This window comes from Tachysurus vachellii, chromosome 5, assembly GCF_030014155.1.
Source record: "Tachysurus vachellii isolate PV-2020 chromosome 5, HZAU_Pvac_v1, whole genome shotgun sequence".
NCBI classification, from domain to species: Eukaryota; Metazoa; Chordata; class Actinopteri; order Siluriformes; family Bagridae; genus Tachysurus; species Tachysurus vachellii.
In genome coordinates, this window is record NC_083464.1 from 23,604,143 (window position 1) to 23,623,149 (window position 19,007).

Here is a 19,007-nt window from a genome sequence, read left to right on the forward strand (position 1 = left end):
TGAACTCGTAGTGGTTTGTATGATCTTATGCAATGGTTAACAGATAAGTGAAAACTCTATGAATATACAGGTTCATGGGTGTTCCTAATAAAGTGGACAGTGAGGGTATTTATTGTGCACTGTGTCTAAACAGAAAGCTAGGACTAAACCCTTAATCGTTATCGAGCACAACATCATGACTATGTTTACATGAATCCTAGATGGATTTTCTCTGTCAGTCACAGGGTGACGGTGGACTTTGTGTCTTGACATTATGTACCACAACGAGGTACATACGTGCTGTCATTTTAGGAAGTTTGCGTAGTCTCGGCGTAACCTACGCACTATCTGTATTCCCAGTGAACAAACCACTGGCGCTCCATGTGTTTGTGAATAGCGTTTTGCTTCATGTAGCTGCTTCACCTCTTGCTTTGGGTCAAATAGGAGCCTAAACATATAGATTTAGCCACGTTTCCTGAATCAGAAAAGCACGTACTGCAGTTTAGGTTCGTATAATTTATTTTATAAGTGTCAGATATTTCGTTGAATCGTTTAAGCTGTTTATTAGTCTTATTAAGCTGAGTTAACAGCCACAACGCCTGGAGAACGACGCAGCGGTGAGTCTGAAATAGCTAGCTAAATAAACTAGCCGAATAGCTACATTGATATGCTAGCGTTATTAACTAATATTATCCATGTCTGTGTTACTGTTCTATCTATATTATTAGTGTGTTCTGCTGAAAAAACAAAAACGTTAGCTACTTTAGCTACCAAACATTGCTAACTCTTGGCTCTTTTAAGCACCTATTGATTATTAGCTAGCAATATGGACATTGAGCCAGTGACACACCTGAGCCAACTAGTTTGTTAGCTGTTGTGTAAATTTGTACAGTTAAATTATTGATGTATTTAACTAGCCGATGTAAAAATACGGGCAAAAAAGATCTACTGCATCTTAACAAAAACAAATGCTGTGACAGATATTGTTTTTTACAGATCACAGGTGATATCTAGGATGCTTACAGTATGTAAAAGTGTAAACAAGTGTGTTGTTTATTCACTAATAATGGGCTTTGGTCAGGACAGGACAAGCTTATTGTACAAATATTAGAATCTCTATCTGAACCAGGTGGCAGTACACAGTGTACCTGAACACACAAAGGATGGGACTTCACTCAGCACATATGTTTATTATTCATTCATTCATTCGTTCATTCATTCATTCATTAATTTTCTACCGCTTATCTGAACTACCTCGGGTCACGGGGAGCCTGTGCCAATCTCAGGCGTCATTGGGCATCAAGGCAGGATACACCCTGGACGGAGTGCCAACCCATCGCAGGGGACACACACACACCCGCTAGGGACAATTTTCCAGAGATGCCAATCAACCTACCATGCATGTCTTTGGAAACTGGAGTACCCGGAGGAAACCCCCGAGGCATGAGGAGAACATGCAAACTCCACACACACAAGGTGGAGGCAGGAATCGAACCCCGACCCTGGAGGTGTGAGGCGAACGTGCTAACCACTAAGCCACTGTGCCCCCTTTATTATTAATTATAACACCTAAATACAAATGAGTGGCAACAAAGAAATGGAGTTTTCTAATGGCAATATAATGTACCTAGAGTAAGAGTGCAAATGGTGCAGAAATACAATAAATATGTATAAGAATTATTACTACTCCGTCCATGGTGTATCCTGCCTTGATGCCCGATGACGCCTGTGATAGGCACAGGCTCCCCGTGACCCGAGGTAGTTTGGATAAGCGGTAGAAAATGAGTGAGTGAGTGAGAGAATTATTACTGCCTTAGACTGGAGGAGTTATGTAAGGGTCTGTATATACAGTAGGTAAATGCATTTCAGAGTAGAAGAGAGAAGTTGCATCATGTGTCCTAATGATCACAGTGATAACGTATTGCATGCTAAAAAAATGTTCTTCACAGTCAATGAGTTGAACTGGTGGCCTCTGGGATGAAAACCCAGTTCTTGTGTACAGCTGCATTGACAGGAGTGTCCCGGGTTTGAGGTATTAGTCGTGACTTGGTCACGCGTCATGGTCCTTAAAAAAGTGAGAGATCTGAAATTTTCTCATGAGTTCCTTTGTTACACTTTTTGAAGGAGTCCTCATAGTCGTAGTTCGTGTCATAAGCATGAAGCAGGTTATAATAATAATAATAATTATTATTATTATTATTATACACATGTACAAAAACACATTTTCACCAGCTTTTCCAGTCTTGTGTACTTCTTCTGTTGAGTGTCCACCTTTTTAATAGGTTTCTGATTCCTTATTCCTTCGACCGTAATCAGATTATGCGGCGTGTATTAATGCCAGTGGAAATTTAGATGACGTGACTAATTGTGACAAAGACAATGATGTAACCTCTTATAATCAGATATTATCTAAAGGATATACAGTATGAACCTGTTTGGTATTCTACTCTAGAGTTATTTTGTTATAAGACTCACTCATCTAAAGTTGTGTTTTGACATTAACGCTGCATTTATTCCTAGAAAATTCAAGGAGCCGTCAAAGCCGTCCTGACCCTGTGTTGCTATGGCGATGCGGGAGCTGGTAGAGGCGGAATGTGGGGGAGCCAATCCCCTCATGAAATTGACCAGTCACATGACTCAAGAAGGTGGGGCTTGGAGACATAGGTCAACACCCACCGTAAGTAGTTTTGCTGCATCCTAATTTGTATTTATGCATTAAATCCATGTTTGAAGGAACTTGTGAGTGTTTGGCAAAACGTATGCAAGGCCTGGGACATACTACAACAGAAAAGAGCATTATTATTTCTTAGTTACACACACTGTCATCGTAAACAAACACTATTCTTCATTCATTATTTCTTATATAATTAATGCTGTCTAAACGAATCTCCTGATTATACAATCAGACACTAGTCTGTACATAGTATGCAGTAAATTTTGTTCTTTTTAGGTTTATCACACAGCATACATTATTTTCTAGTTTCATGGTCCGTTATATGCTTTTGATCTCTAATTCCGTAATGAAAAGAAAACATTTTACTCTCTGGTGTTAAGATGGATTATGAAACAAAAAATGTTTTCAAGGCTGATTTTACTAAACATTTTAAGGTACTGCAACCATGTTTATGGGGTTTGACAAACTGACATAATGACATATTCGGTCAGCAATCAGTGGACTCACTAAATGCTTCTCTGTGACTGTCTTTCCACTTAGATCCCCCCTACGCCGATTGAAATAGCCACTGAAGAAGAGGTATCTATTTATTTATATTGATATTAACACATTACTGTATTTTATTTTACATTTTGTTTTTGTGCATTTATGTAAAATGTTGATTTTTTTTTTTGTCGTATATCGTTTTGTGAAATTCCTTCAGTTAGCCTCCACATCACTGCCAATGTTCGTTCGTGAAACCCTCTGGTATCCATGAGAATAAGTTATATTAGACCTGCTAGTATTCGTCTAGTAGCGCTATAGCTCTCTAGGTGGTGAATCAGTATCATGTGCACTGATTAGGACCCTTAGCACACTACACCTTGCGTGTAGTTTTTGGTGACATGATTATGTATGTATCGGCGTTGTAAGATGTTACCACTGCTATTTATCTTTACACTCTTAACAGATGCAAACAAGCTTGAATTTGTTGTAATTGTTTATGGATAATGTTACTCAGTTTCAGTCATCTGGGGCTATTTCAGCTGCCAGTGAACAGTCATCTTCTTTAATTCTTTAATTCCAGCTGGTGAATGAGTTTCTACAGGCACCCCCACGACCTCCCCACAGTTTTGACATGGGTCAGCTTTTGGAAGAAATGCAGCAAATCGACCAGCAGAGCTACAGACAGGCCCCGCAAAGAGGTAACACTATTATAAAAAAAAACACACACACACAGTATTTTAACAGTGTCAGTAGCTAATCTGAAGAACTGCACAAATGACCCTCCTTTTAAATTCAGTCAAGGTGCCACTGTATGTCATTTTACAGCAAGCACATCCTGGAGACATCATATTTATGCCATGAACTGACTTAGTCACATTGTCATCTACAAGCTATTTATAGTAAAGTTAGTAACAAAAAGATAGCATCATTTTGTCTTCTATTAAAAGCCACAGCTCTGCATCCACTTCTGATCAATTGCCATTATAGTACTACTAGAACATGATGTAAGGTGTAAGATGTTAAAACATTCTGCCTGCAGCTCCAGACGTAGCCGCATTGGCACTATCGGGTGACTGGGCAGCAGAGTTCCTGTCTGGCGCTGACTCTGCAGTGTCTCCAGCCCAGGCAGGCTTTGATGCAGCAGACGCTGACTGGACCAGAGAGTTCATTAATGACGTGGCAGGTTAGTCATCATACATCTTGTCATACAGCTTTGATCCTGTATTATTTTATCGAATAAAGAAGCATTTTTTTTTATATGCATTACAGTGATTGATGAACTGAAGATTAAAAGTGTGGATGTTATTTATTAATAATGTAATAATCTACTACATTTTACAGGGTTAGCATAACCCGATTTGATGCAGTGAATGTGGTCATGCTCTCACTCGCTTTTTTACTATATTGCCAGATGTTTCTAGACACTCGTCCATCATGGTTGGATTTCCCATTACTAATATAGTCACACCTTTATTGCTGTAACAGCATCCGCTCTTCTCGGAAGGTTTTCTATAGGGATTTGTCCATTCAGCCACAAGAGCATTAGTGAGGTCAGGCACTGATGTCAGGTGAGGGAGTCTGGTGTGCGGTCACTGTTCCGTGTCAGGGCTCTGTGCACTTTCACTCCAAGTTCTTTCACTCCAATTTTGGCATACTATGTCTTAATAAACCTTTTGTACATAGAGATTTGTACATAGAGATACTGTCATGCTGGAAAACGTTTGGCCCTGTTACTATGCTACAGCACGCAAAGACATTCTAGACACTTCTTTCGATATTGTAGTGAGGGTTGAGCAAGGCCCTTAACTCTTCAGTTGTGTAAAATGAGAGAAAATCTAAGTCACTTTGGATAAAATTGTCTGGCAAATGCTGTAAATAAATGCAGTTGTGAAAGTACATACGTTTTAGGCTGTATACAGTGTAAGTTAATAACACATTTCTGAATCTTTATTTCTTTATTTCTATAAATATTAGTGTTTTTCTACGAGTTTTTTTTAAGAGTTTTCCAAGAAAACATACCATTTCCATATATCAAGAATCTTAAGACCAGATTCAAATTTGCAAAATGAATTAATGAGATGAGCCACAGCATTTATGGTACTAAGAGTAAACTTCCAGGTAATTGGGAGGAATGTCTTAATGCAGCGAGCCAGTGATCTTCATTACACTGCCAACATGTCAGTGAACTTTACCAGAGAGAGAAGTTTAAAGTTTTGGACTGGCCAGGTTAATCACCAGACCTCGACCCAATTGAGCAGTATTTCCCGAATCATCACAAAAAAAAGAATGCAACACTGGTGATGTCGTTGAGTCTCTGGATTTATACAGTCATAGGAAACAAGGTCTATCTGTTCCAGTGCTTAAAGGTGGGGTGCACGATGTTTAAAAGCCAATGTTGACATTTGAAATCACCAAAACAAACACGTTCCTAACGCAAATGGTTGTCACCCCTGTTTTGATAGCTCTGCCCCCAATATATACGCAACCCAGTCAACTATTATGGCGGAACCTGCAGCTGGCCTAGGGGATATTTTTTCAATAAATGAACTCAATGAGTAATACTATGGTAATACAAATGTGTTTTTGTAGTACACTGTGTTGTACCGTGAAAGGTTTAGCTCCGTTTCGTTTTTATCCACCATGTCAATCTTTCACTCGCTTTCTGCTAATGTCAGACATGAGCACTGAACACTCTGTCCGCCGCATATTGACAAGACCCGCCCCTTTCTGCTAATTGGCTCCACGTTTGTTTTGTTAGTTGGCCCGACTCAGTTTTCTGAAGTATTTTTAAAACATCGTACACCCCACCTTTAAAGTATAGCAAAAAAACCCCCAAACAAACCCGGCCTTACAATTGTAATAATTTCAGAGAGGATTGTTTACATTTACGGCATTTGGCAGACACCCTTATGCAGAGCGACGTATATTATTATTATATACATATATTATTTTTAGGATTATGTATATACACTGATCAGTCATCACATTACAACCACTCTCCACACTCCATCTATTTCTGTGCTTTCCCAGACCCTGGGCGATGGGCTGAAGAGTATCTGGAACAGTCAGAGGAGAAGCTATGGTTGGGAGATCTGGGAGAGAAGGAACAGGAGAAAGAATGGTGAGAGACTTTATTCAATGGAAATATGTGGAAAGCTGAGAGAATGTAATAAAGTTTAGAAAGCGTTAACTCAAGTAAGTCAAGGTTGGAAAATGTTGCTCTGCATTTACAGATTTAAATGCAGAACCACTTTTCAACAGAACGAGAGAATTTTAACCCAGAGGCTTAGAAGAGTAATATAAGCAGAACAGTCTGTTGGTAGATGCGTGGATCACGTCCTTGGCAAATAAATATGGAATGTAACCTGAATAAAGGGGAAAAGATTAACGGAGCAGAGTTCTTACTTAGTCTATCAGACTGCCTGAAGTAGCTGTGAATGAGTCTTAATGACCTGCAGATGTATTTTATGGCAGGGTTTTTTTTTTTTTAATTGTAAATTTCACTGTGAAGATAGATACGAAGTTTTCTATGTTTTTATTTATTTATTTGTTTTTATAACCCATTAGGACAAAAGAGTACCAAACAGGGGAAGAGCTGAAGCAAACGGCTAATGAGCTTCTCGCAAAGGTCGATGACCCCAAGCTGCAAAACTCAGAGGTCAGCCGGTTATTTGATGTACGCTTCTCCTTCTGCACCTTTCATGTATTTTCTACTACTTTATTTGAATTTTAAAAACACTTCTGAAGGGGACAAAACATGGGTAAATTCTCTATTTTGATAACTGCAGCTTATTCTCAGAAATATTTAGCCCATGCTACTATGCTGGATTGAGAGACCAGACATAAGTTTGGACACACTGGACTGAATATACGTATCCTCATGATATATGTAATATGAAAACTTGTACACATGCACATTTACACAATTATCCAATAAACCCATCACGTGGCATGGGCACAATGCATAAAATCATACAGATACAGGACGTCAGATTGGGGGAACATATGATCTCAGTGGGATTTTCACTCACGGCAGTCTCTAGAGTGCAGAAATTATGGCACCACATCTTCTTAAATTTTTTCCGCTTTTTTTGTACTGATTTGTAAATTAGTAAAGAAACTAAGGAGGAGATTTTTTTTTAGAAGGTTAGATCTTTCACATTTTTTTTTTGGCCTGTACGCATATTAATTCTGAGTGACTGGACCCTTCAGCCAAGGTGTTGTTTTTTTGTGAAACTGCACCTCACTTGTTATGACACCCTCCTCTTTTTATGTAAAAATGTATTTCCATTCCCTATTTTACTTTGCATTGTCAATGCATTTTTTAGTAGCGTAGTGTTTTGTCTCGAGTCCTGCTTGTTTTGCTTTGCTGTGTGATTAGTGTCGTCATGGCAACGTTGGCATGTAAGGATGTGTGTCTGTTCAACACGTCTTGACTGAATTCCCTTGTGTGAACAACGAGCTGTAGGAGAGTAATGGCCATTGTTGTTGTTGTTGTCATTGTGCAGTTCCTACGATTTGTTAGGCAGATTGGCGAGGGCAGTGTGGCTGTGGAGGACAGAGCAGGAAAGCAGCTCGCTGATAAAGCACAGGCCAGGGAGGCACAGAACTGGGCGTCCAGCTTCACGCAGGTACGAGCCCTAACCAAACTCATAAAGAGGGCATGTGCAGCCAGCAGCCATTTGAGCTCATGCTGTTTAGTGTGAATTAAAAACGATTAGACAATCACCCTTGCCTTGTGCTTCTGTCACAAGTAACTTTCTTTTGGGTTTTAAGTAATAAATAGTAGTTTATTACTTAAAATTCTCCCTCAGCTATAACACACTGACATGTCACTTATAGGAGTTATTACTGTAAAATGCTTTGTTTGTCTGGCTTCTTCTTGACACATTTACCTCAATCCATACTTAACTCCACATCGAACCCACAACCAAACCCATAACACACCTGTCCCTCCCACCTGCCCCCATAATGGCTGCACAGTTCCTGAAGGAATCAGGGGGAGGGACTGTACAAGTGGAAACTGGAGAGTGCAGAGAGAAGAATGACCAAGATAAAGCTAAACAGGCAGAACAGTGGGCTTATCTCATCGGTCAGGTACGACCCCTGCTGCTTGGCAACATAAACACAATGGTCCTTTTTTTTTTTTAATTTGTCTTTAATATGCTGGGGTCCATTTCTTATTTAAAAATAGATTTTTTTTTTTTTTTAATCTTGTATGTTTGCTGCTTTATAATTCTGTTTACTCTTTGTGCTTCCTTGATGCAAGCCATTTTGCTATCGCTTGCATTCTCTGAAAGCAAATTTGCACAAAATGGCTGCCTTTCATTAGATCCACTCAGTTCCTCAAAGCACAATAACACTGCTTGACTTTTCATTTAAGGGCAAGCGCCTCTATAGATGTATAGAAAGAAAGATTAATGAGGGTAAGATGCTTTCTCTTCTAGGCAATTCCTTTTTTGTCTTGCCCTCATTTACCTTTTCCCTGTTCCCATCATCCCCATTTGTAAGTGGAACAAGATGGTTATAATGCATTATGAGGACCATCTGGTTCCCTTCTTCAGGTATCTGCCGAGTCCTGGGTAGACGAGTTCACTACGTCCGGTCCTGATTTTCAGCAGGCTAAAGCTGCCGTGGAGGTATTCGAGTACACACATGCATTTATTTCAGTTTTGCTGAATGTAGCAACAGTTAAAGTGTGTTAACAGTTTTTTTTGTGTGTGCGTCCATGCGTCTGTGCGCGTGTGTGTGTGTGTGTGTGTACACGCTCAGAGTGATATCGATTTCTGGGAGAAGCTGCAGGAGGAGTGGGAGGAGATGGCTAAGAGAGATGCTGAGGCTCATCCATGGCTGTCTGACTTTGACCAGCTGCTCAGCACCTCATATGACAAGGTAGTTTGCGTACACCTACACAAAAGCTTCTCAATTCACTTTTGAGGAAAGCCTTTGGTTCAACTCGTGCTGCATGTATAATTCTGAATATTCACATTTTCATCATATAATTTCAGTCCCATATGAACCATTTTACTGGGTGGTTTATCACAAGCTTGTAGTTACTGTTTATAAATGAGTGTTATATATTTTGTGTTTATGCAGGAGATCCGTACATGCATCTATTTACCAAATAATAACATGGATACATTATTCATATTTTAAACCTCTAAAGCTTTAAGGCTTGTGGTGTTGTAATACTGGTGGAAATATCCAACTTTGTCCATATGCATGAAAAACATTGCATTGTTTTTTTTTAATATTCTTTATACCACAAATGAATCTATGTCTATTAGTTTTGCCTAATGCCTTTATATTGTTTCTTTGTGACATAAGTTATAAGGTATTGATACTGTGCATATGTTTTCTTTTCTAAACATGCTTACAGTAATGTAATGTAGTGCACTGTGTCTGTTAACTCGTGTGCTTGATTTACTGATTTTCTCAGGGTTATCAGTTTGAGGAAGAGAATCCGTACTTGTCCCACGAGGACCCGCTGACGGAGGGAGTGAAGAGAATGGAAGCCGGGGACATCCCTGGAGCCGTGCGCCTGTTTGAGAGTGCGGTGCAGAGAGAACCAGACAACCAGCTGGTTAGTCCTATAGCTAATTCAGTGCTAAAACATTAGAATAACGATCTGTATTTTTTTGCTTATTAGTTATCTCTGTCTCTCCATATGCACCTCTGCAAATCAGATGTTTTGTTTCTATTACACCTCAGGCCTGGCAGTATCTGGGAACATGCCAAGCAGAGAACGAGCAAGAGTTTGCAGCCATCAGCGCCCTCCGCAGGTCAGAGAAGAGACACACACCTTTCCAAACTTTCCAGAATTTTTGGTTTCTAACTGCATGATTTTTTTATTGCTCTATTTATACTCGTTTATGTTCCTCCCGTTATCTTGCATTCAGGTGTATAGAGCTGCAGAAAGACAATTTGACAGCTCTCATGGCTCTAGCAGTCAGCTTCACTAACGAATCACTGCACCGGCAAGCCTGCGAGACACTTCGTGATTGGCTGAGACACAATCCAAAGTACCGGCATATTCTTGAGCAAAGGGACAGTGAGAAGGAGGCAGAAGGTGTTCGAGAGAGAGAGAAGGAGAGGGAGAGATTCGGATCACTGCTGCCTGAGTACAGAGATTTTCATGATTTTGTCAGAAGTGATAGTGGACTTTTTGGGTAAAGTGTGGAATGGATATTGAATCGCTTTTTTTCTGTCTCTCAGGGCATTGTTTAATGAGGTGCAGACTTTGTTTCTGAGCGCGGCGGGTGCAGATCCAACGCGGGTCGACCCTCAGCTGCAGTGCGGCCTTGGAGTTCTCTTCAACTTGAGTGGAGAGTATGACAAGGCAGTGGACTGTTTTACTGCCGCCTTGTCTGTTACTCCACAGGTACACACACACACACACAATATAGTATTTACAGGTACCAAATCAACTAAAAGCTTCATGCAATGCCTTCATTTTTAGTTTGAGAAATACATGCTGTGGAACAACTTGCAACTGCTTTTCTGCCTCCTCATATATTTGGCTCTCATTCATCTGCATGCTGTAATAGAACAAAAAAACATTGAATAAAATGTGTAGATTATATAGGTGTGTAATGTATAAAATATATGTATGGGTTAGAGACTGTAGCAGTGAGGAAAAGACATAAGGCAGAGATGAGGATGTTGAGGATGAACAGGATTAGGAAGCAGCACATCAGAGGGACAGCTCAGGTTGGCTGTTTTGGGGACAAGGTCAGAGAGGCTAGATTGAGATGGTTTGGACATGTACAGACGAGGGTGATGGTTTTATTGGTAGAAGGATGGTGGAGATGGAGCTGCCAGGTAAGAGATCAAGAGGAAGACCAAAGAGGAGATATATAGACGTGTTAAAAAAGGACATGGAGTTAACTGGTGTGAGAGTAAAGGATGCCGAGGATAGAGTTAGGTGGAAACAGATGACTCGCTGTGGTGACCCCTAACGGGAAAAGCCGGAAGTGGAAGAAGAAGAAGGAGAATGAGTAGTGTTTATATATTTTGTCTATGCACCCACTATATTACACGATACACATTCATATACTCATTCACACCTACAGGGAAATTTAGTGCAGTAGCTACGGACATGTTTATGGGAGTTGGAAGGAGAACCTTAAGGAAACCTTTTTACATTTATTATTTAGCAGACACCTTTATCCACAGTGTCTTAAAATTCAAATGAACAAATGAAAAGGTAGGCTCATGTCCAAGGCCCCAACTGTGAAAGGTACTAGGATTTGAACTTGAAACCTTCTGGTCAGAAGCCCAGAGCCATCATTGCTGAGCTAAATCCAGTGAAATGCTGAGTAACAAGCACAAAGAAGTAGTTGCCTTAAACCCAAATAAAGTAGCAACACAATATGGCAAAATCAGATTTGAGCCTGCACCAATATGACGCCCAAAATCTCTCACTCTGTCCTGCTTGTTCTTTATAAACTAATCTTAACAAAGCTGTAAATGTAAGCATAGTCATGCTATTGTTGTTTTTGCACAGTCTTATTTTGGAAATAAAATTGATAAATTCTGTGAAATGCCCTCAAATTTTTGGATTTTCTGTATTGGCATAGGTATAGATAGAGGAATAAAGGAAGTCTTCTCTACTCTGCCAAACTGTTGTCTCGGTCTGTTCTAATTTACTTGCAGGATTATTTGTTGTGGAATAAATTAGGAGCTACTCTAGCTAACGGAAATCGTTCTGAGGAGGCCGTTGCTGCCTATAGAAGGGCGCTTGAGCTGCAGCCTGGGTTTGTGCGCAGCCGTTACAATCTGGGGATTAGCTGTGTTAATCTGGGAGCTCACAGGTAAGTTTACTCCACTGAATGCTACTGTATGTTGCTGTATATATGTACAAATCAGCTTTTCCTTATTGCAATCACTGTCCTTCCTGCTTTTTCCTTTTTCATGTGTTGCTCTGTATCTGTCTCAGAGAAGCAGTGGAGCATTTCCTGGAGGCGCTCTCTCTTCAGAGGCAGGCTGCTGGTGACGTGGAAGGAGGTGCGAGTCGAGCACCAGGCTCCGCCACCACCATAATGTCAGATAACATCTGGTCCACCCTGCGTATGGCATTGAGCATGATGGGAGAGAGTTCGTTGTATGCTGCTGCTGACCGGCGAGATCTGGACACACTGCTGGCACACTTCTGCCAGAGGGACGGAGAGACGGACTGAAGGAGGGAGAGGGGACAGGGGTGGAGGGAGTTGGTAGCATGCGAGTGTGGGGAGAAGTGTTTTGGAAGTACAGAAGAGTAGTTGAAGGAACAAAGAGAGTCCTTGAGATGGACGACAAGAACAAAGAGGAAGGAAGGACTCTAAAGAGTGTAAAACACTCAACACATGCACTAAATGCTCTGAATGGACAGATAGACTAGCGATAATTGATGGCTATTCTTGAGAAATGGGTGTAACATTTGAAAATGCTACATCATTACATTACATTATTCAGAAGGTTCTTGTGCACAGAGTGTGGTGTTTTTCTCATTTTGTTAATCATTGATATGGTATGTCGTGGTTACATTCCAACTACTCGAGGACAGTTATTTCACTAAAAAGAGGTTCTATTTCAAGTACTGATCATGTGATTGCCTTTGGTGAAAACAAAGACTAAAGAGACCGGTTTGTGTGTGATACTTTTAGGAAGCGTTACTAACCATGATTTCTAAGACCGTATAGAGATGGTAGTTATTGCCAACAAGAAAATAATGAAAAAAGGATGAGAAATTTGAGGATGCATGTTCGCCATTTCTCTTTTGCTTTTTATCTAATTTGATAAATAATCCTGCTGTAAATAAATTTGCTTAATTGTAAATGCTGCCATCTTGTGTACCATAATTGTATTATTATTATAATTATTATTATTATTTGAATCTAGCCAACTGACTGTACGATTATATGTGTAACCCAAGCAATAAAACTTTAAATTAATGATCATGTATCTGTGTGTGTGTGTGTATGTGTGTGTGTGTGTGTGTGTGTGTATTGTTTTATTATAGATTAAGAATATTAAGATATGTCATAAATAATAGTCAGCAATACTTCAATATGTCATTCATATTACATTAATGTGTGGGAAGATGAGTAAAATTTTGAGATTGCTTTTAAAATAAAAATATATGTTTTGGTGTAAACAACAATCTGTTTATTTACACTCAGTAGGCGTGGTGTGTTATTTTCAAATCGTTTAAAACACCCACTGAATGGGAAACTCTGAACCAATCAGTGAGGCGGACGCCGGCACGTGCGCAGTCTCTCATTGGCTGGTTTGAAAATTGCCCCAAATGCGCTGCACGCGGTTTAAATAGTCGCTGTGGCTGTTTGTGAGCAGCGCACCTGGGTGTCGTGTAGCGGGTTAGTAACAACTCAGTATATTTGTCTCTCGGCTTGTTTACAGTTTTACAGTTTACTTTACGAGGTTTAAAAAGAGGTAAACCGAGGAAAGGGTCACCGAAGGAAAGGTTTGTGTGGAACACAGTAGTTTCAGGTGGGTATTGGGACTTAAACTGCTTAAATGTTGTTTGTTTACTTGTTTGATTCAGGAGCTAGTTTATTTATTTATGTTAACAGTGTGGTGGCTAACAAAGAGTGTGTGTGTGTGTGTGTGTGTGTGTGTGTGTGTGTGTGTGTGTGTGTGTGTGTGTGTGTGTGTGTGTGTGTGTGTGTGAGATAAGTACCTAGTAATTAACTATTTTAAATTTTTTTTTTTTCTTTTTACCACCATTCAGTCAGCAAGTGAAAATTAGTTTTTCTTAGACAATCTTATAAACTCACCCTTTTGTTTCTTATTTATCTTTTATTTCCTTCTGCATGTTCCATGAGTATTCACAAGCTTTTGGATTTCATGTTTTTAATTTTCCTGCATCCAAACACATTATTTTCCCCTATAACTTTGAAACAAAAGCAGATCATGGGTACCAGTGAGAGCAAGATGGCTGTGGAATCAACGACCAAGCCAGAGCTGATTCAGCGTCTCAAAAATCAACGCTTAGCCCATCTCGCAGATCCTCGATCTCCCTCCTGCGAGATCAACCGTACACCTATACAGGTAACACCTAGCCAGTTAGTCACCTGTTATTCATTGTTTTTCTGAAATTAGGTAACTGTATTCTGTATTCCTTTTGCTGTGAACATTTCTGTGCCATATTGTGTTGCAGGTGAATGGCGTAGCATCTACAATCCAAGAGGTTCAAGAATCAGTTGGCCCTGTGTTTGTTGATCCGCGTTCACCTACCGTTGGCGTTGCTCGCACACCACTAAAGGACAGCATGAAAGGTAAGTTATCATACTGAAAATTATAACCAGGTTGCACCAAGCCAATCTTTTTATACAAGCCAGACATGATCTTTAAAGAGTACAAGAGTGCTTGTTTAAAGAGATCATAGTCTGATCTTCCTGAGGTTTAGAATATGTAATTAAGGGGAAACCAGAACTAGATTTTGCACCAGAGCCTTTAATTAAAAACCTGTCTTCCTCTGTTTGTTTTGCAGTAACAGTCACCTCACTGGCTCGTCGGTTGAGCACATTCTTCCTTAACGATGTGATGGTTGGAGACTCCGTCCCCACTCCTCCCCCACCCGTGTCATTTATGGAACATCATAGCCTGCCTAATGTAGAGCAGAAAGAAGAACTGAGCTCCAATGAGCCCCTCCTCCCACCTCATTCCTATGACTCTCTTAATGGGCCTATCAAATGTCCATCTACTCCGAAAGATTTCAGCTCTTCCAGGGGTTATGTCTCCTTCTGCAGCAGTCCATTTGTGGTGGTCAGTGAGGCTCAGTTGGAGGTTGGGGCCGATGCTGACACCACTATTGATGAGGCTGAGGAGGCTGTCCTTATGGCTGGGTCTCCCCTTAAGCGTGAGCTCAGTCTCAGCATGCTCGGCTGCCGTGAGGGTGTTTACTCGCCAGAGTTCTTCCCCTCCGCTGAGGAGCGTCCTTGCACACCTCTTCCTCCATTGGAGGACAGGCAAGATGTGAATCATTCTTCTGCACAGCCTTGCATCAACTGTGATCCCATACAGTCTGCTCCTGTTCCAGTCCAAGAAGCCATCTTGCCACCAAGCACTACTGACCTGCCACAGTCACCTGAGCAGGAGGTATGTTTTTTTACTTAAGAGCACGAAAGTTTATATTGTCATTGAAACCAACTCTTCAACATGTTACCTTTTGTGCCCAGGTTGTTGTAGAAAAAACTGCTATTCTGCCAGAGCAAGTTCTAAAACAGCCTGAGAAGCCAGTGTTTGCCAATTCTGAACCAAACAAGAGTGAGGTCCTGGTGCATGGTATAACATTTCCCAGGTTTGACACCCGCAGCCCGAGCCAGGCTGTATTTAAACCCCAGTGGCTGGGTGTGGGATTTGGCGTGTCGGGTGTCCGTGCTAGAGGAGTTCAGAACCGTGGGAGAGGACCCTCATCCCCACTGTCCACCCGCAGACCAGCCACTGATGAGAATGAGAATAAGGTTGTGGTCAACAAACAAAAGCAGAGAGGTAATTTGCAAACATGTACTTACTTATTTTTTTAAAAATTATATTGTGTGGCAAGGGTTTGTACTTTTTATACCGAATGATGGATTTTTTTCCCCTTTTGTTGTGAAATTTATTACACTAGCTTGGTGATTTGTCACTAATGAGGTGTTTCTTCTGTTTAGGCAAAACGCTTATTGGTGAAGGCAGGTCCCCTTTGCAGATCCTCAAGGAAACCAATTCACCCAGAAAAAACAGTGCACAGGTTTATTCCTCATTCCTTGTATTTGTCTCATCTCACTTATTCACACTTTTAGTCAGCCACGTCTACATTGTACAACTACATTATACAAGATGTGTGATTTTATATCAACATGCTTTTAACCAGAGCCCTCTTCCATTCATGTGTCCAACATGAGTACAGCTGTAGAAAGTAATTACATTACATAAGTGTCTTTTCACTGGTTACTGGTTTAGGAGATGTAAAACTGCAAGCATGCAGTTCCAGTTCAAGTTGTTTTTTTTGCGAAAACTCTGCAGTTGTCAAATCTGCATAACAACAAAAACCTGAAGCAAAACCAAGCAATTTGATCACAACAGTCACAAAACTGCAATCCTGTGTGTCTTTGTCAATTCTTAAGCATCCTCAGATACTTCATTTGTATTATGAAATCGTGGATCTCGGTCGGAATCCTCAGGGATATTTCTGGCAAGCTTTTTGGCAAACGTGACTAAGCTAGTAAATTATAATTCAAAATCACATTGTTGTCAAATCACTGGTGGTCCTCATGTATGAATTTAGAGCATCTGTTCAATTCGAATAATGCATTCCTATAACTTTATATAGTGTTTATTATAAAAGTGGTAGTTCTGCTAAAATGTTCTACTTGCAGACATATCATTTGTCTTGCCAAACAGTAATTAGTTCAGTTGTCCAGAAAAAAGATGATAATGTTCTCAGTACTCATTTAAAAACCCTGTACATTGTCTCACTTCTGTGCAGATGAAGCTGAAGGTTTCTACTCCAGAGCAACAGAGGTTTGGACAAATGGACCGAAGAGCCCTCATTCTTTCTCTGAACAAAGAGAACTAGTCCAGGACCAAAATTGTTCTACATTTCTAAGCATAAACTCTGTACATAGGCCCAGTTTCTCTCTCAGAAAGCAGCTGTACAGTAATTATAAACGTTGTATGTGTGTGCGCCTTGTGTGGATGTAATTTTACATTCCTTTTCTGCCATCTTTTCTGTGTCTTACTTTTTTTTCCTAAACATTTGTAAATAAAATCAACATTTTAATTTTACTGTTTGTCCACATCATTAGAATTTGTTCTTATTCGGGAGCTTTGGTGTTAAGTGTAACAAACTATTAAAGGTACTGGAAATGTTTTCCATGAAGTATAGAATATGGTATATGATGTGTTCGGATGCTTAATGTAGCGGTGGGGGGTTTTTGAATTATTATTTATTTAATTTTTTCTTCTCCCCAGATCATAGCTAATGACTTTTACTATAGAGTTCATTTGTATGTGTCGATTCCATTGGCATAGAATATAACTTTATCTTGGTAAAGCTGAATGGACTGAGTGGTGTCTACATCAATTCAAAGTAATTTTTCTGGTCCAAATAATTACAATTTTTAAAAAAATAACCATTGAAGACTTGTCAGCATTGTACAGTCAGGTCCATAAATATTGGGACATCAACACAATTCTAACATTTTTGGCTCTATACACCACCACAATGGATTTGAAATGAAACGAACAAGTTGTCCTTTAATTGCAGACTGTCAGCTTTAATTTGAGGGCATTTACATCCAAATCAGGTGAACGGTGTAGGAATTACAAGTTTGCATATGTGCCTCCCACTTGTTAAGGGACCAAAAGTAATGGGCCAATTGGCTTCTACGCTGTTCCATGGCCAGGTGTGTGTTATTCCCTCATTATACTAATTACAATGAGCAGATAAAAGGTCCAGAGTTCATTTCAAGTGTGCTATTTGCATTTGGAATCTGTTTCTGTCAACTCTCCAAGATGAGATCCAAAGAGCTGTCACTAACAGGGGAGCAAGCCATCATTAGGCTGAAAAAACAAAACAAACCCAACAGAGAGATAGCAAAAACATTAGGTGTGGCTAAAACAACTGTTTGGAACATTCTTAAAAAGAAGGAACACACCAGTGAGCTCAGCAACACCGGAAGACCACGGAAAACAACGGTGGTGGATGACTGAAGAATTCTTTCCCTGGTGAAGAACACCCTTCACAACAGTTGGCCAGATCAAGAACACTCTCCAGGAGGTAGGTTTATGTGTGTCAAAGTCAACAATCAAGAGAAGACTTCACCAGCGTGAATACAGAGGGTTCACCACAAGATGTAAACCATTGGTGAGGAAGGCCAGATTAGAGTTTGCCAAACAACATCTAAAAAAGCCTCCACAGTTCTGGAACAACATCCTATGGACAGATGAGTCCAAGATCAACTTGTACCATAGTGATGGGAAGAGAAGAGTATGGAGAAGGAAAGGAACTGCTCATGATCCTAAGCATACCACATCATCAGTGGTAGTGTCATTGCGTGGGCATGTATGGCTGCCAATGGAACTGGTTCTCTTGTATTTATTGATGTGACTGCTGACAAGCAGCAGAATGAATTCTGAAGTGTTTCGGGCAATATTATTTGCTCATATTAAGCCAAATGCTTCAGAACTCATTGGACGGCGCTTCACAGTGCAGATGGACAATGACCCAAAGCATACTGCAAAAGCAACCAAAGAGTTTTTTAAGGGAAAAAAGTGGAATGTTATGCATTGGCCAAGTCAATCACCTGACCTGAATCCGATTGAGCGTGCATTTCACTTGCTGAAGAAAAAACTGAAGGGAAAATGCCGCAAGAACAAGCAGGAACTGAAGACAGTTGCAGTAGAGACCTGGCAGAGCATCACCAGGGATGAAACCCAGCGTCTGGTGATGTCAATGCGTTCCAGACTTCAGGCTGTGATTGACTGTAAAGGATTTGCAACCAAGTATTAAAAGTGAAAGTTTGATTATTATTCTGTCCCATTACTTTTGGTCCCTTAACAAGTGGGAGGCACATATGCAAACTGTTGTAATTCCTACACCGTTCACCTGATTTGGATGTAAATGCCCTCAAATTAAAGCTGACAGTCTGCAGTTAAAGCACAACTTGTTCGTTCCATTTCAAATCCATTGTGGTGGTGTATAGAGCCAAAAATGTTAGATTGTGCTGATGTCCCAATATTTATGGACCTGACTGTATTTCACTGCCATCAGTCAGAGCCATACTGAAATGCAATCACAGCACAGAGGGGGATTCCAATACATTTAATGATTCATTTTAAAGCACTCCAGAGAAGCTTTAGCAGTATGTTTTGGACCATAGTC

The 19,007-nt window shown here is 40.3% G+C and overlaps 2 protein-coding genes across 8 annotated transcripts; both read left to right on the forward strand.

Annotated features, from left to right (window-relative positions):
* The first annotated feature begins 336 nt into the window (after positions 1-336).
* pex5 (peroxisomal biogenesis factor 5) lies at positions 337-13,071 on the forward strand. 5 transcript variants are annotated; one of them, XM_060870633.1, is made up of 17 exons: positions 337-596; positions 2,500-2,656; positions 3,194-3,232; positions 3,720-3,837; positions 4,179-4,322; positions 6,170-6,260; positions 6,707-6,797; positions 7,648-7,770; positions 8,123-8,236; positions 8,704-8,778; positions 8,912-9,031; positions 9,579-9,722; positions 9,851-9,921; positions 10,039-10,260; positions 10,355-10,520; positions 11,795-11,952; positions 12,078-13,071. In XM_060870633.1, exons 2-17 carry the CDS (start codon positions 2,543-2,545, stop codon positions 12,316-12,318), a joined length of 2,031 nt encoding a protein of 676 aa, XP_060726616.1. In that variant the 5' UTR covers positions 337-596; positions 2,500-2,542; the 3' UTR covers positions 12,319-13,071. The 5 variants fall into 5 exon arrangements, with proteins under 5 accessions (XP_060726616.1, XP_060726615.1, XP_060726612.1 ...); XM_060870632.1 differs by lacking the exon at positions 8,123-8,236 and having other exon boundaries at positions 338-596; positions 12,083-12,275; XM_060870629.1 differs by lacking the exon at positions 8,123-8,236 and having other exon boundaries at positions 339-596.
* Positions 13,072-13,383: 312 nt separating this feature from the next.
* On the forward strand, positions 13,384-16,909 carry cdca3 (cell division cycle associated 3). Of its 3 annotated transcripts, none has more exons than XM_060870634.1 (7): positions 13,384-13,627; positions 14,045-14,188; positions 14,298-14,415; positions 14,631-15,238; positions 15,319-15,646; positions 15,793-15,872; positions 16,611-16,909. In XM_060870634.1, the coding sequence occupies exons 2-7, from the start codon at positions 14,051-14,053 to the stop codon at positions 16,698-16,700; spliced, it is 1,362 nt and encodes a 453-aa protein (XP_060726617.1). In that variant the 5' UTR covers positions 13,384-13,627; positions 14,045-14,050; the 3' UTR covers positions 16,701-16,909. The 3 variants fall into 3 exon arrangements, with proteins under 3 accessions (XP_060726617.1, XP_060726618.1, XP_060726619.1); XM_060870635.1 differs by having other exon boundaries at positions 14,048-14,188; XM_060870636.1 differs by having other exon boundaries at positions 13,392-13,627; positions 15,319-15,631.
* The last annotated feature ends 2,098 nt before the right edge of the window (positions 16,910-19,007 follow it).

Coding starts and splice junctions, on each gene's coding strand:
- cdca3 (XM_060870634.1), top strand. CDS start 14,051: ATGGGTACCAGTGAGAGCAAGATGGCTGTGGAATCAACGACCAAGCCA. Junction 14,189..14,297: donor TCAACCGTACACCTATACAG/GTAACACCTAGC, acceptor ATTGTGTTGCAG/GTGAATGGCGTAGCATCTAC. Junction 14,416..14,630: donor ACTAAAGGACAGCATGAAAG/GTAAGTTATCAT, acceptor TTTGTTTTGCAG/TAACAGTCACCTCACTGGCT.
- pex5 (XM_060870633.1), top strand. CDS start 2,543: ATGGCGATGCGGGAGCTGGTAGAGGCGGAATGTGGGGGAGCCAATCCC. Junction 4,323..6,169: donor GTTCATTAATGACGTGGCAG/GTTAGTCATCAT, acceptor GTGCTTTCCCAG/ACCCTGGGCGATGGGCTGAA. Junction 6,798..7,647: donor CCAAGCTGCAAAACTCAGAG/GTCAGCCGGTTA, acceptor GTCATTGTGCAG/TTCCTACGATTTGTTAGGCA.